The sequence below is a fragment of the Vulpes vulpes genome, chromosome 5 (assembly GCF_048418805.1).
Source record: "Vulpes vulpes isolate BD-2025 chromosome 5, VulVul3, whole genome shotgun sequence".
NCBI lineage: Eukaryota > Metazoa > Chordata > Mammalia > Carnivora > Canidae > Vulpes > Vulpes vulpes.
The window spans coordinates 106,176,328-106,188,496 of NC_132784.1; the positions used below are offsets into that span (position 1 = coordinate 106,176,328).

Here is a 12,169-nt window from a genome sequence, read left to right on the forward strand (position 1 = left end):
CGCAGTCAGCTGCCTCACCCAGGGGCCCCTGAGTGCTAGCTTTAACTGTCTTCTGTTCATGTTAATAATAATGATCTTTTGGTGAAAAAAATGTTATAATGTTCAGTAAATAAAATATTTCTCCAAAGTTATTTCCTGCCATCTTTAACACATAAGTATGGGATTAAGTTAAAAATAGAATCCCCCCCCCTTCAAATTTCGTGTACTCTACACTTAAATGTATAAATTTAGTAAATATATTGGAAGTAATTTAGCCTCTTACCTCATTCTTATTCCAGTAACTTGCAGAAGAAAAGTTGTCTTACAATCCTTAATATTTTTCCTTTAATAAAGACAAAACACAGGAAACAGTAGAATGACAGCAACAGTTTCTTCTTGCTTAGTGATCTTAATGCTGCTTAATTTCTGATAACCCACTAAATAAGCCTTCAGCTCAGTTGATATCAAAGTCTAGAATGATTGGATGGTGTTATGGTTGCTCATATTACCTAGTGGATTTTCACTGGTTGAACCCTAAGGAGGAACATGTAATGCATGTGTTTAGATAACGCCGTCACGTAAAGTACAAAGTTTTATGACGGATTTATTGCTTTATGAAATACAACATTAAAATGGAAGTATATAGATTATGTGGTGATAAGTGGTTTCACCCATTTTTATCAACAGTAATTTAGACTGATCTGTAGGTTATAAGTGAACTGTCTGTGTTAAGTACAGGATATTATTAACAAGAAGCAAGAATTCTTAAATTTCCAAAGATAAATTTTGACTTTTTCCTTTTATGTTTTTCTGAAGAATATTCAGTATCCCTAAGAAATACGTATTGTTTTTAAAACAAATATTATTTAAGATTGTTTTAAAAACTTTTTAAAGCATAATCTCAGTTTCATTATGAACAGTTATGCCTGTAAAATATTTTATCCTTAAGGAAATAGAACTAATGTCTCTTGTATGAAGATAGATATGTCTCATACAGTTGATTATAAAGGGCCATGATGATGTAAAGAAATAATCTAAGTCAGTTTTGGAAGAATGAACGTACAGCCATTAAAATGCTAGCTTAGCTCTTAATAATTGCCTCGTTCCCAGTGTATGAAAATCAAATAAATGTAGCCCATCCTGACATTTGGCTGTTTCTGGACTTTTGCTACAGTATTATAATGACTATTCTTAACCACTTGTGTAGCATTTAGTTGCATTTCTTTTACAAATTATCATTTTAGACTTTGTTTGAACTAATGTTAAATTTTTCTTTGTTTTACAATTGAGGATAGTTACCTCAAGTTTATAGGTCGTCAGTATATGTTTATTTTTATTGAAAATTTTGTTTTAAAAATTCTCTGGCACAATTTTTTAGGGTCATTCAGACCATCGGTACAAGTCAAGAAAAAGTTCTCACTTTGTGATACCAAATCTGTGCACTTAAGTTTTGATTTGTTTGGATTGTGAGGGTGTTATCTTTTGAACTCTGCATTCTTACTTATAATAAATTTTGTTGTTTTTATCTCAAACTCCAAAATTATCTTTAGCTTCCTTTTCCTGTTTTCAAAAATACAAGTAATATAGTGTCCTAAGATCTTTTTTTTTTTTTTTTTTTTTTTAATTTATGATAGTCATACAGAGAGAGAGGCAGAGACACAGGCAGAGGGAGAAGCAGGCTCCATGCACCAGGAGCCTGATGTGGGATTCGATCCCAGGTCTCCAGGATCGCGCCCTGGGCCAAAGGCAGGCGCCAAACCGCTGCGCCACCCAGGGATCCCAGTGTCCTAAGATCTTAAAACAGAACTGAGTTGCAGAACATAATGCTTTTTAAAGTACATTTAGTGCGTGATATTTTTATATTTTGTGATACAAAGTAAGGAAGCAAATCTTGCTCTAAAATATTAGTGAGACTTGCTCTGTTAATGAAGCAGAACTGGTTCTCTCCCTTTTCTAAAGTGTTTTGTACTTTTGTTGGAGACACTGAAAGAAAGTATTCTTCTGTCCAGATTCACATGGATATGTCATGAGGGAAAATATTGGGTTATTTACACCACATAAAGTGCGTGGTTTTACTTATGACATTTTTTTTGAAGATGAAAAAAAATAACTACTGTAGGATTATTGTAGATAATTGGTGTAGATAACATTGTGTGGTTATGTCATTTTTAGAAGTATCTTTAGGTAAACAAAAGAAAAACAAAATCAGACTTTACTCCTCACTTAAACAAGAGGCTTATGAGATTTTTAAGAAAGTATATTTGCAAATAAGGTGTTTATAAAATACTTCTTACATTGAAAAATTGTATATATGAGTGGATTGCTAATCTCTTTATGAGAAAATACAACAAAATTTCAAGTTTAGTTAGATTAGAGATGGTTTGGACTTGGTAGGATTTTACAGTTGCCATAATAACTTGTCAGCTGCAAAATTGGGATCTCTATTGTTTGCTATTTTTCGTTATAGTTCTAAAACTTCATTGAATTATCTGCTATTTAGGAACATAAGAAAAGAACTTGGTCTCGAAGTGAATTTTGTCTTTTAAAATGGGTGGATGGGCAACATCTATAATCTTAAGGTTACAGAGTAAGATACTAGGACTTTTTCCTTTTTTAATAATAAAATTTTTCTAACCTTTCTAGCCTTTCTAACAGCTTTTCCCAGTGTTCCCAAAAATTGAAGCTCAGAAAAATAATAGATATTCCTGTCAGTATGTAATAATTGACTGATAGAATCTGGTCTTTGGACTTGGTGCTTGTTCTGTCAACACTCTAATCTCTGGGGACCGACTGCTTCCCTAACTTCATCTCTGGCTCAGGGTTTCATTATGCGTGGGTAATAGAATCTTATTACCTTTGCTTAGCAAACCCCAGAGAACAGGAGTGTGCATTTACAACTACCATGGTTGTCTTTATAGAGGAGTTAGAGAAGCTGAATGGAGAAGTAAAAACAGAATTGAACGATGATTTAGGGCACACAGTTTTAAGGCCAGCGCTGTGTTTGTTACTTAGGCTCATGACTGAAGGATCCCCAAGGCACAGAACAGTGTATCTGTCAGGAGCTGTTAAAGATTTTTTTCTGTGAATCTAATTAGATAGTGCTTGTTAATAAAGTGCTTTGAAAAGTACAATGTGTAGTGTACACATAAATGTTTTTATTTTAATTAATAACATTAATCCTAATATCTCTATTTCCTAAATTCGTATGAAATTCAGACTATTTGCTTTTAGTTTTGTGTTCTTAACCTGTTTATTTCCAGCACATCAAAAACTGTTTTAAACACTGTTTTATTTTACTGTTTACCTAAAGCTACAGTCTAATGATTACATTGTGAAAATAAATTGTCATTATGACACTCATATTTAAAATCATTCTTTTCTATGATAATTTCAGAATTGGTATGAGCATTGTATCTATTGTAATTGTGTATGTGTAAATGTACTTTGCTAGTATCTCTGTAGAGGGGATTCCTTTAGAAAAATAGCATTATGTTATTCAGATTTTCTTTTCCAGTATTTTCCTATTTTCTTAACTGTTACAATGTTCTGTGCAAACTATATAAAATAGTAATATGTAACTAAATATTGTCATATAACTAGCTATTGCACAAAGTTTTTATGGTCTCCTATCACAAAAGTTTATCTTTACTGTTAAAGTCCATTGAAAATGTGTTGGCTACAAGAAATATGGACTTGTGCCCATTTTAACATTATTAGCATTTTTAATTTCTTTAGATGCTGATAACATTATACTTTTTCAAACCATCCTTCCTCGTATACCAATTTAGGTATTTCGAATTTCCGTTTTGAGAGCCTAATTTGTAATACCCATTAGAATTTTGCTTCCTAAGACAGTTTTTTTTCATAAACATTTTATTTGTGAATTGTCAGACCCAAAGAGGTTAAATGATTTGCCCTGCATAGTCATGATAATGAGAAGCAGATCTAGATTAAGAATGCAAAGCTTCTCCTGTGCACTACTCTTTCAATGTCCATTGACTCTCATGGGCTTGCATTTAATTCTTAGTTACTTACATTAATGGAATGTGGTAGAAAGGAAGATAATTCAAAAGTTAGCTTTAGTATGTGTATTTTAATCTGTAAATTTTAATATGGGCCTGTGTTTTGGTAATGGGTTAACAAAATTACTTTCTAATTTTGAATAATAGCTAATGCTTATGTAAATACTTATTAATATGTGCCAGACATTGTTCTAGGCATTTTATATATAAGCTTGATTAATATCCAATAGCCATCTTGGTGATGCTATTATTATTTGCATTTTACAAACAGATACAGAAATGGCAAGTGTTGTGTCCAGGGTCACATAACTAGTAAATGGTAGAGTCAGGAAATTAAACCAAAGCTGTCTGGTTCCAGGGTCCACACTCTTGACCATTATATGTCCCCTGACTCAGTGGAAAGCAACTAGAGGAAGTTGTAATGTCAATAAAGCTATGATAATACATTATTCCTGTGAGAAAATGTAGTATAAATTTTTCCCTGATTTTAGTTTTCAAATAATTTTATTTATTTTTTTAAAGATATTTATTATTTGTTTGTTTGTTTATGAGTAACACACAGAGCGAGAAAGGCAGAGAAACAGGCAGAGGGAGAAGGAGGCTTCACGCAGGGAGTCCGACGCGGGACTCGATCCCGGATCCCCAGGATCATGCCCTGGGCCGAAGGCGATGCTAAACCGCCGAGCCACCCGGGCTGCCCTCAAATAATTTATAATTGTGTATCTTCCCAAAGATATGGTCAATTTCAGTATTCATTTGATGTGTATTTATTGGCTGTTTACTGTATGTCGAGCACCATGCTAAGTTTTTTGTGGATCATTGCATTTAGTTTAGAGGCATTCTGAGGGAAGCGTCTAGGATCACTACAGTTTAAGTTCCATTAGTGCAGGAATCTTACCTGCCTTGTCAAGTGCTATATTTCCACCTCTAGAACAATTCTATGGTACTGGAATTTCTCAGTAAATATTTTTGAAGGAATGAATTGTATTCTTCTTAATAGAGGGAACAATCAAGACTTAGAAACATTTTAGTCCTTGCCATGGTCCTACATGAAGTTTTAGTACTTGGGCATGGTCATCCATCAAGTCTTAGGGCTTGTGTATGGTCCTACATGAAGTGTTAGTCTTGGGCATGCTCATAGTCTTAGTTCTTGGGCCTAGTCCTCTATGAAGTTTTAGTCCTTGGGCGTGGTCCTCTATGAAGTTTTAGTCCGTGGGCCTGATCCTACATGAAGTCTTAGTCTTTGGACCAGGACCTACATGAAGTCTTAGTCCTTGTGCATGGTCCTACATGATGTTTTAGTCCTTGGGCATAGTCCTCTATGAAGTTTTAGTCCTTGGGCCTGGTCCTCCATGAAGTTTTAGTCCTTGGGCCTGGTCCTCCATGAAGTTTTAGTCCTTGGGCATGATCATACATGTAAAAAGTGGCAGTCAGGATATAAGCCTGGATACTTGCTGTCTAAGTCCATGCTTTAGTGTGGCCTTGCCTGGGTGGCTCAGTGATTGAGCGTCTGCCTTTGGCTCAGGGCATGATCTCAGAATCTGGAATCGAGTCCCGCATTGGGCCCCCTGCATGGAGCTTGATTCTCCCTCTGCCTGTGTCTCTGCCTCTCTCTCTGTGTCTCATGAATAAATTAAGTCTTAAAAAAAAAAAAAAAAGTTTGGACAAAAAGATAAGAAAAAAATATTCTACAGCTAGGGGAAAATATTCTTTTTCTTTCTTTTGTAATTTTAGCTGTTTCTTAAATTTAAAATGTTTGGTATTAATCACTGTATTTCATTGAGCATTTCTGCCTTTTTCCCCTAAAACAGCCAGACCACTGAGCATATTATTAAACTAGTGGAACAACACGGCAGTGATGTCTGGTGGACTCTTCCTCCTGAGCAACTTCTTCCTAAAGAAGTCTTATCTCAGGTGAATTTCCATGTATATTCAATAGCCTTTGTGTGCCCTGCATGACTTCATTACAACATGCGGGTTCCTGGGAGATAAAAAGTGGTTATATCATCATGTTAAGTTAATGAGTTAAGTTAATTTACAGTGGAGTAAAGTGTAAATTAACTCCACTGTAATTTAGAAGTCAGTGCAGTTTGAGAGTAGATGGTTCTATTTAACCGAAGAAGTTTGGTATTTAATCTAGCAGTAGAGTACGAGGGTTATTTGTTATCTCGTTGAGGGCCAAGATTGATTTTAGCTGATTTAGTTGACTAAGCAGATACAGTTGTATGAGAGCAGTGCCTCACGTTGATGGCATCAGGAATTTGTAGGGTCTGCATTAAGAGTTAACTGATTGCATCACATGTGGAAAAATCCTAATTAGAATATCATTTCATGAAATGAGAACAGTTTATGTTAGTAAATGTGTAATTAGGTGGCCACAATCATTTTTACATGCAAATAAAACAGTTGTACTGAATTGCAAATTACTTAGAACTGTTTTAAGTTTCATTTTAAAATGTGAGTTTAATGCTTGTATAAGCATTTGATTTTTTTAAGACTTTTTTTTTTTTTCTTTGCATGATTAAAGCGTTTTCACATTATCTTATTAGGTTGGTGGTGCTGATGCCTTGGAATATGTGCCTGGTCAGGATATTTTGGACATCTGGTTTGATAGTGGAACTTCATGGTCTTACGTTCTTCCAGGTAATTTTAAATAACAGATTATAAACCAGTCAAGCAGTTTTGAAAATACGTAATAGTGACTCAGAGGAAATCTCTAATCTAGGAATACTTTTTTTTCTTTATTTGGAAGAAAACCTTTTTTGGGGAGGCAGGGAAGAAAATTGAAAATCTCCTGCTATGGTATAATTTCAGATCTGGAAGGGCTCTTGGAGATCATTTAAGCCAATGATTTTTAAACTTTTTCTGTTTTTCCAAATGAAATTTCATATAGAACCACAGTACAGAAGCTCGATTAAAAACAGGGATTTTCTTTCTCCTTAGGACCAGCTCATTCTACTTGACTCACTTGGCAGCCTCAAGGCACTAGTTCTGTAAAGTTGAGAAATCACTGAAAGTCTGACCCCGTCATTTTTCAGAACAGGAAATGAGATTAAATTACAGCCAAGTTAGGTGATGGTCACATAGTTTAGTAGTATCAGACTGGAACTCAGGAACCCTGATTTTTGGATCTCGTTTTTCTTATACGACCTTGCCTTTTCACAGGTCTTCCCCCCTCTATACAGACAGCTGACTGATTTTATACTTAGAGTTTGGGCACACTCGTAACTCACTGAATAAAGAGAAAGGAGAGACCTGGTAGGCAGGAGAAGGTGCACATCCAAGGTTGTGTTTAGATGGTTAAGAAGATGACCTTAAGGATACTGAGTGAACACCAGAGCTAAAACAGAATAAAGCTTGAAGTCATGGGGTGCCTGGCTGGCTCAGTCGGCTCGGGTCATGATCCCAGAGTGTGGGGATGGAGTCTCATGTCTGGCTCCCTGCTCAGTGGGATCTCCCCTGCCCCTCCTCCACTCACACACATTCTCACTTGTCTCTTACATGTTCTCACGCTATCTCTTGCTCTCTCACACTCTTGTGTTCTCTCCCAAATAAAATATTTAAAAAAGTAAAGCTTGAAGTCACGTGAGATTAAAGACAGGAAGATAGGTGGCAAGGAAGTGAGGGTGGATCAGACACTTCCTCACTCTGCTGCCAAGGGGCAACTTTGGCCCAAGAGATCTGGCTTGCTTTCTGGAGCAGGAGAATGTGGGAGAGGAGCTGGTCTGTGCAGCTGGCCATTCTTAGGGGATTGAAGGGGATTGTCCCCAAGTTTTACTTGAGGTATACTTCTGGTATTGGACCTCACTATTGAGAGGACGTACATATGACTCCTAGTAGGTAAATAAGTTCATTTGGGTCTTTTTAATAACTTGGGGAATTTGAAAAGCAAAATCCATGTGAATTCACATTTCTTCCATATTACAGCTAAAATATATATAGTAATTGATAATGGCCACAAGTAAGTTACCTGTTAGGAACATCTCTTGCAGTTTTTATTTAATAATTTTTAGAATTTATTATTTCTTAAGTCTCTCCTACCATATCTAAGAGAAAAAAAAACTGCAAGTTTAAGTACTTTGTTTCTAAATTACATTGAAAATATAGGCAAATAATACTACGTAAGTAGATAGGTTAAGCAGTGCTGTAAATAGGAGGAAGAATTATCTACTGCTACACTACTATCTACTGCTACGCTGGGGCAGCATCCTGAATTTCAAAAAAAGTTACCATATGCAAAACAGTGTTTACATAGATCAGAGTGCATTAACTTTTTTGGCCTTGGTGAGAGTTGCTGCTACAAACATTGTTGTATTTTAATTTCTGAAGTGGTTTCACATTACTCCACACAGCACCGTATGCTTTATACTTTGAGCCATTGACTGGGTAGCCTACATGAAGGCTCATTAAAACCTCTCTGGCTGCTGTCAGTGGTACCGATAGAGCTTAGTCATACTCTTTCTAGGGTGTCAGGTTCTTAACCAATTATTTGTGGTGGAAATCGTTCATTGAATGAAATTAATGATAAAATGCACCTAAGCACCATATCATTTTTTTTGTCGTATTTAGGTAATTAATTAAAAGAAGGAAAACTGATTTATCATTTAAACATGTGTGTTGCCTGCATAGAAGAACATAAACTACTTTTAAAGATAATACATTTAAAAAAATAATAAAGATAATACATAAGCCCAATTTTAAACTGTAGTCTCTATTTTTTCTCCTAATTCTCCTGTTCCTCCTCTTCTACCCCTAAATCCATCAATCAGTCAAAAATCTTATGAGGTCAGTCAATAAGAATTAGATTAATTAGCTTATATTTTATCCCATTTTCCTGAGCTTTTATTTTTTGCAATAAAAAATTGCAGAAGATAGAATGAAGTGGGAAAGAGCCAAGGTACTAAGTAAATTCATAGTTTGAAAAGCCATAAGCAAAGTGATTTTCTGTTAAAGGAAAAGAGAGGAGGTAGAGAGAGAGAGAGAGAGAGAGAAAGGCTTTCCTGAGAAGGGTTATTGTACTTTTCATTCTCAAATGCTTGTATTAATTCTAATAATGATGCAGTGTCTGCATATTTCCCTAAGAATATATTATTGCAAAATACAATCAGCTTGATTTCGAGCTTAATTTAGCTACCAGTCTTCATCAGTACCTATTGATGTTTAACAAGACGAATTTGGTGATTACAGCATATGAACTGGTTTTATTTTTCACTGATGGGTTTTATAGCAGTGAAAGATTTGGCTTATGAATTTTAACACCCGGTCAAGTACCTGTTGCATTGTGAGTTCAAGGCCAATAGTACTTCAGAAACTGAAACTGGAACACTTTCTGAAAGGGAATGGCATTTTTAAGTGGATCGTTCATTAAACATTTACCAAAGGCATTAATTATTACAGTGACTTATAAATAAATAATGTTTTTTGAAAAGTTTAAGTAGATCTTATTTTTTAGAACAGTTTTAGAGAAAGTACAGAGATCCCATACACTGTGCCCCCCCGCCCCCGTCTCCTCCACTGTGAACCCACACTACAGTGGGACATTTTACTGTTGATGGGCCTCCACTGACAAATTATCATCCAGAGTCCACAGTCTACATTAGAGTTTACTCTTCGTGTCATATGTTCTGAGGGTTTTGACAAACGTATGATGACATAGAACTGCCATTATAGTATCTCACAGAATAGTTTCACTGCACTAAAAATTTGTTCCACCTGTTCATCCCTTCATTTCCTGGGAACCACTGATCTTTTTAATATCCATAGTTGTGCCTTTTCCAGAACATTATATAGTTGAAGTCATACAGTTTGTAGCTTTCACATTGACTTCTTTTACTTAATAACATGCATCAGTGGTTCTTTAAGATCTTTTCCTGGCTTGATGGGTCATTTCTTCGTAGCGCTGAGTAATATTCCATTGTCTGGATGTGCCATAGCTTATTTATCCATTCACCTGGTGAGGTGTTGCGAGTTTTAAAATACTTATCCTACTGCATTTCTGTTTTTTTCTAAGATTTTATTTACGTATTTATTTGAGAGAGAGCATGCTGTAAAGAAGAGGGGAGGGACAGAGGAGGAGGGAGAGGGAAAGAATCCCAAGCAGACTCCCCGCTGAGCATGCAGCCTGGTGAGTGCAGGGCTCCATCCCAGGACCTCTCAGATCAAGACCTAAGCCAAACCAAGAGTTGGATGCTCAACTGACTGAGCCATCCAGGGGCCCCTCTGTATTTTTAACAAATAAAAAGAAATAACTTGAAGTAAATAGAAAAAAGATCATGTTTTGAAAGAGAAACTAAGATTTATAATTTAGATTTATAGATGTCTTTTTTTTAAAAGGTCACCCTTTTAAGAACATATATAATACTTTAAAAAGCCTGATTTTAAAAATTAATAATTATATTTTAACATTTTTTACAAATTATTTTTGGTTTAAATTATTTTCGCATGTTACATTGGTAAAGCAGTGGTTTTGACAAATATGGTTTTGTGCTGGTTCTACAACTTGGCCTTCTTAAATACAGTAATTTTGCTAAATATCAATTAAGCGAATAAGTTAAACAAATTTGGTAATGAAAATTATAGATTACTCCCCCTTTTTGGGCTGATTTGCTTGGATTTTTTTGTAAGTAATTCTAATTGCTAATTCTTTATTTACTGCCATCCCTCAATCATAATTTTAGGGGTTTGTTGTTTGGAACACTTTATTATTCCCTCTAAATATGAATTTTTATAATTTTCCCAAGAGAGATAGTTACTGTTATAGAAATACTAACTTTTTCCTACATGGTTAACTGCCAGTTTTCCTGGAATTTTACAACTCCCAAGTTTATTTCTACCTCGATAAGAAAGTTCTGATTTTTTATTTTACTAAAAGCTCTGGGGTGCCTGCCTGTCTGGCTCACTCAGAGGAGCATGTGACTTTTTTTTTTTTAAGATTTTATTTATTTATTCATACGAGATACAGAGGGAGAGAGGCAGAGACACAGGCAGAGGGAGAAGCAGGCTCCATGCAGGGATTCCGATGTGGGACTTGATCCTGGAACTCTGGGATCACGCCCCCAAGCCAAAGGCAGACACTCAGCCCCTGAGCCACCCAGGTATCCCAAGCATGTGATTCCTGATCTTGGGGTCATGAGTTTCAGCCCCATATTGGGGGTAGAGATTACTTAAGTAAATAAAGCTTTTAAAGAAAAGGTCTATTCAGGGGGAAAAAAGAGGATAAAAGATAAAAAAAAAAAAAAAAAGAAAAAAAATTGGTACCATTCCTCTCTTTTGTACACTGCTTTTGGAATTAATTTGGTGCAAACTCCTGGAAAGGATTTCACATGCATCAAAAGCTTTTGAGTGGTTTTCTGTCTTTTGCCCAAAAAATTCTATTTATAGGTATCTCTCCTGTACAGGTAATCAGATCTGGATGAAGAATTGTGTGTGAGGATGTTCATTACAGTGTTATTTCTAATAGTACAGTAACTCATTGTCCTTGTGTCAATAAGTGACTAAAGCAATATGATGCACATTCATGTGACAGAAGATATGCAGCCATTCAGTCATGTTTTTGAAAAATAATTGTGGGTATGGTTTCATCTAAGGGCATGTTACATTTTAAAAGTGCCGAATACAAAAACAGGATGTAGGCAGATGTCTTGATTTGCTAACAAACTCCTGGCAATGTTGATGAGCACAGACAGTACTGTAAGGAAATATGCAATAAAGTGATGATCTCTAGGTAGTGGGATATATGTGATTTTATATTTTTTGGACTTTTCAGTGTTTTACAGATTTCTTGAAGTGAGAATGTACAGTTCCTAGAAAAAAAATCATTACTAAAAATAAACTTGCAAAAATAGGAAATAGTCCCAATAATTCATTATATGAGGTTGTACAGTAATTCCAGAATATCCCAGCACTTGAGTTTCACTTTTCTTCCTATTTCTTCTCATCCAAGACTAAATTTCCCTTCGTTTTGAAAGTTTCCACAAGCTTTATTTTTTTTTCATTTGTCCAGAGCTTTGCTATGCCCAAACTCCTCCCTCACCCCTGACCCACATCATCTTTTTCCACTGGTTTCACCAACTACCTTGAAAGGCTCTGGCTTGCAGAAATTTTCTGGGAGTGCACCTCCTTTTTCTAGGATGACACTTTTTGCTTCTTACCCAGTTCCACCTGGAAAA

The 12,169-nt window shown here is 35.5% G+C and overlaps 1 protein-coding gene across 1 annotated transcript in view; it reads left to right on the top strand.

Moving 5' to 3' along the window:
• The window catches only part of IARS2 (isoleucyl-tRNA synthetase 2, mitochondrial), a 61,269-nt gene that overhangs the window by 32,105 nt on the left and 16,995 nt on the right, over positions 1-12,169 (top strand). The window contains exons 13-14 of the mRNA XM_025991301.2: positions 5,813-5,915; positions 6,551-6,644. Coding sequence (XP_025847086.2) covers positions 5,813-5,915; positions 6,551-6,644 — 197 coding nt within the window. The remainder of the gene's footprint in view (positions 1-5,812; positions 5,916-6,550; positions 6,645-12,169) is intronic.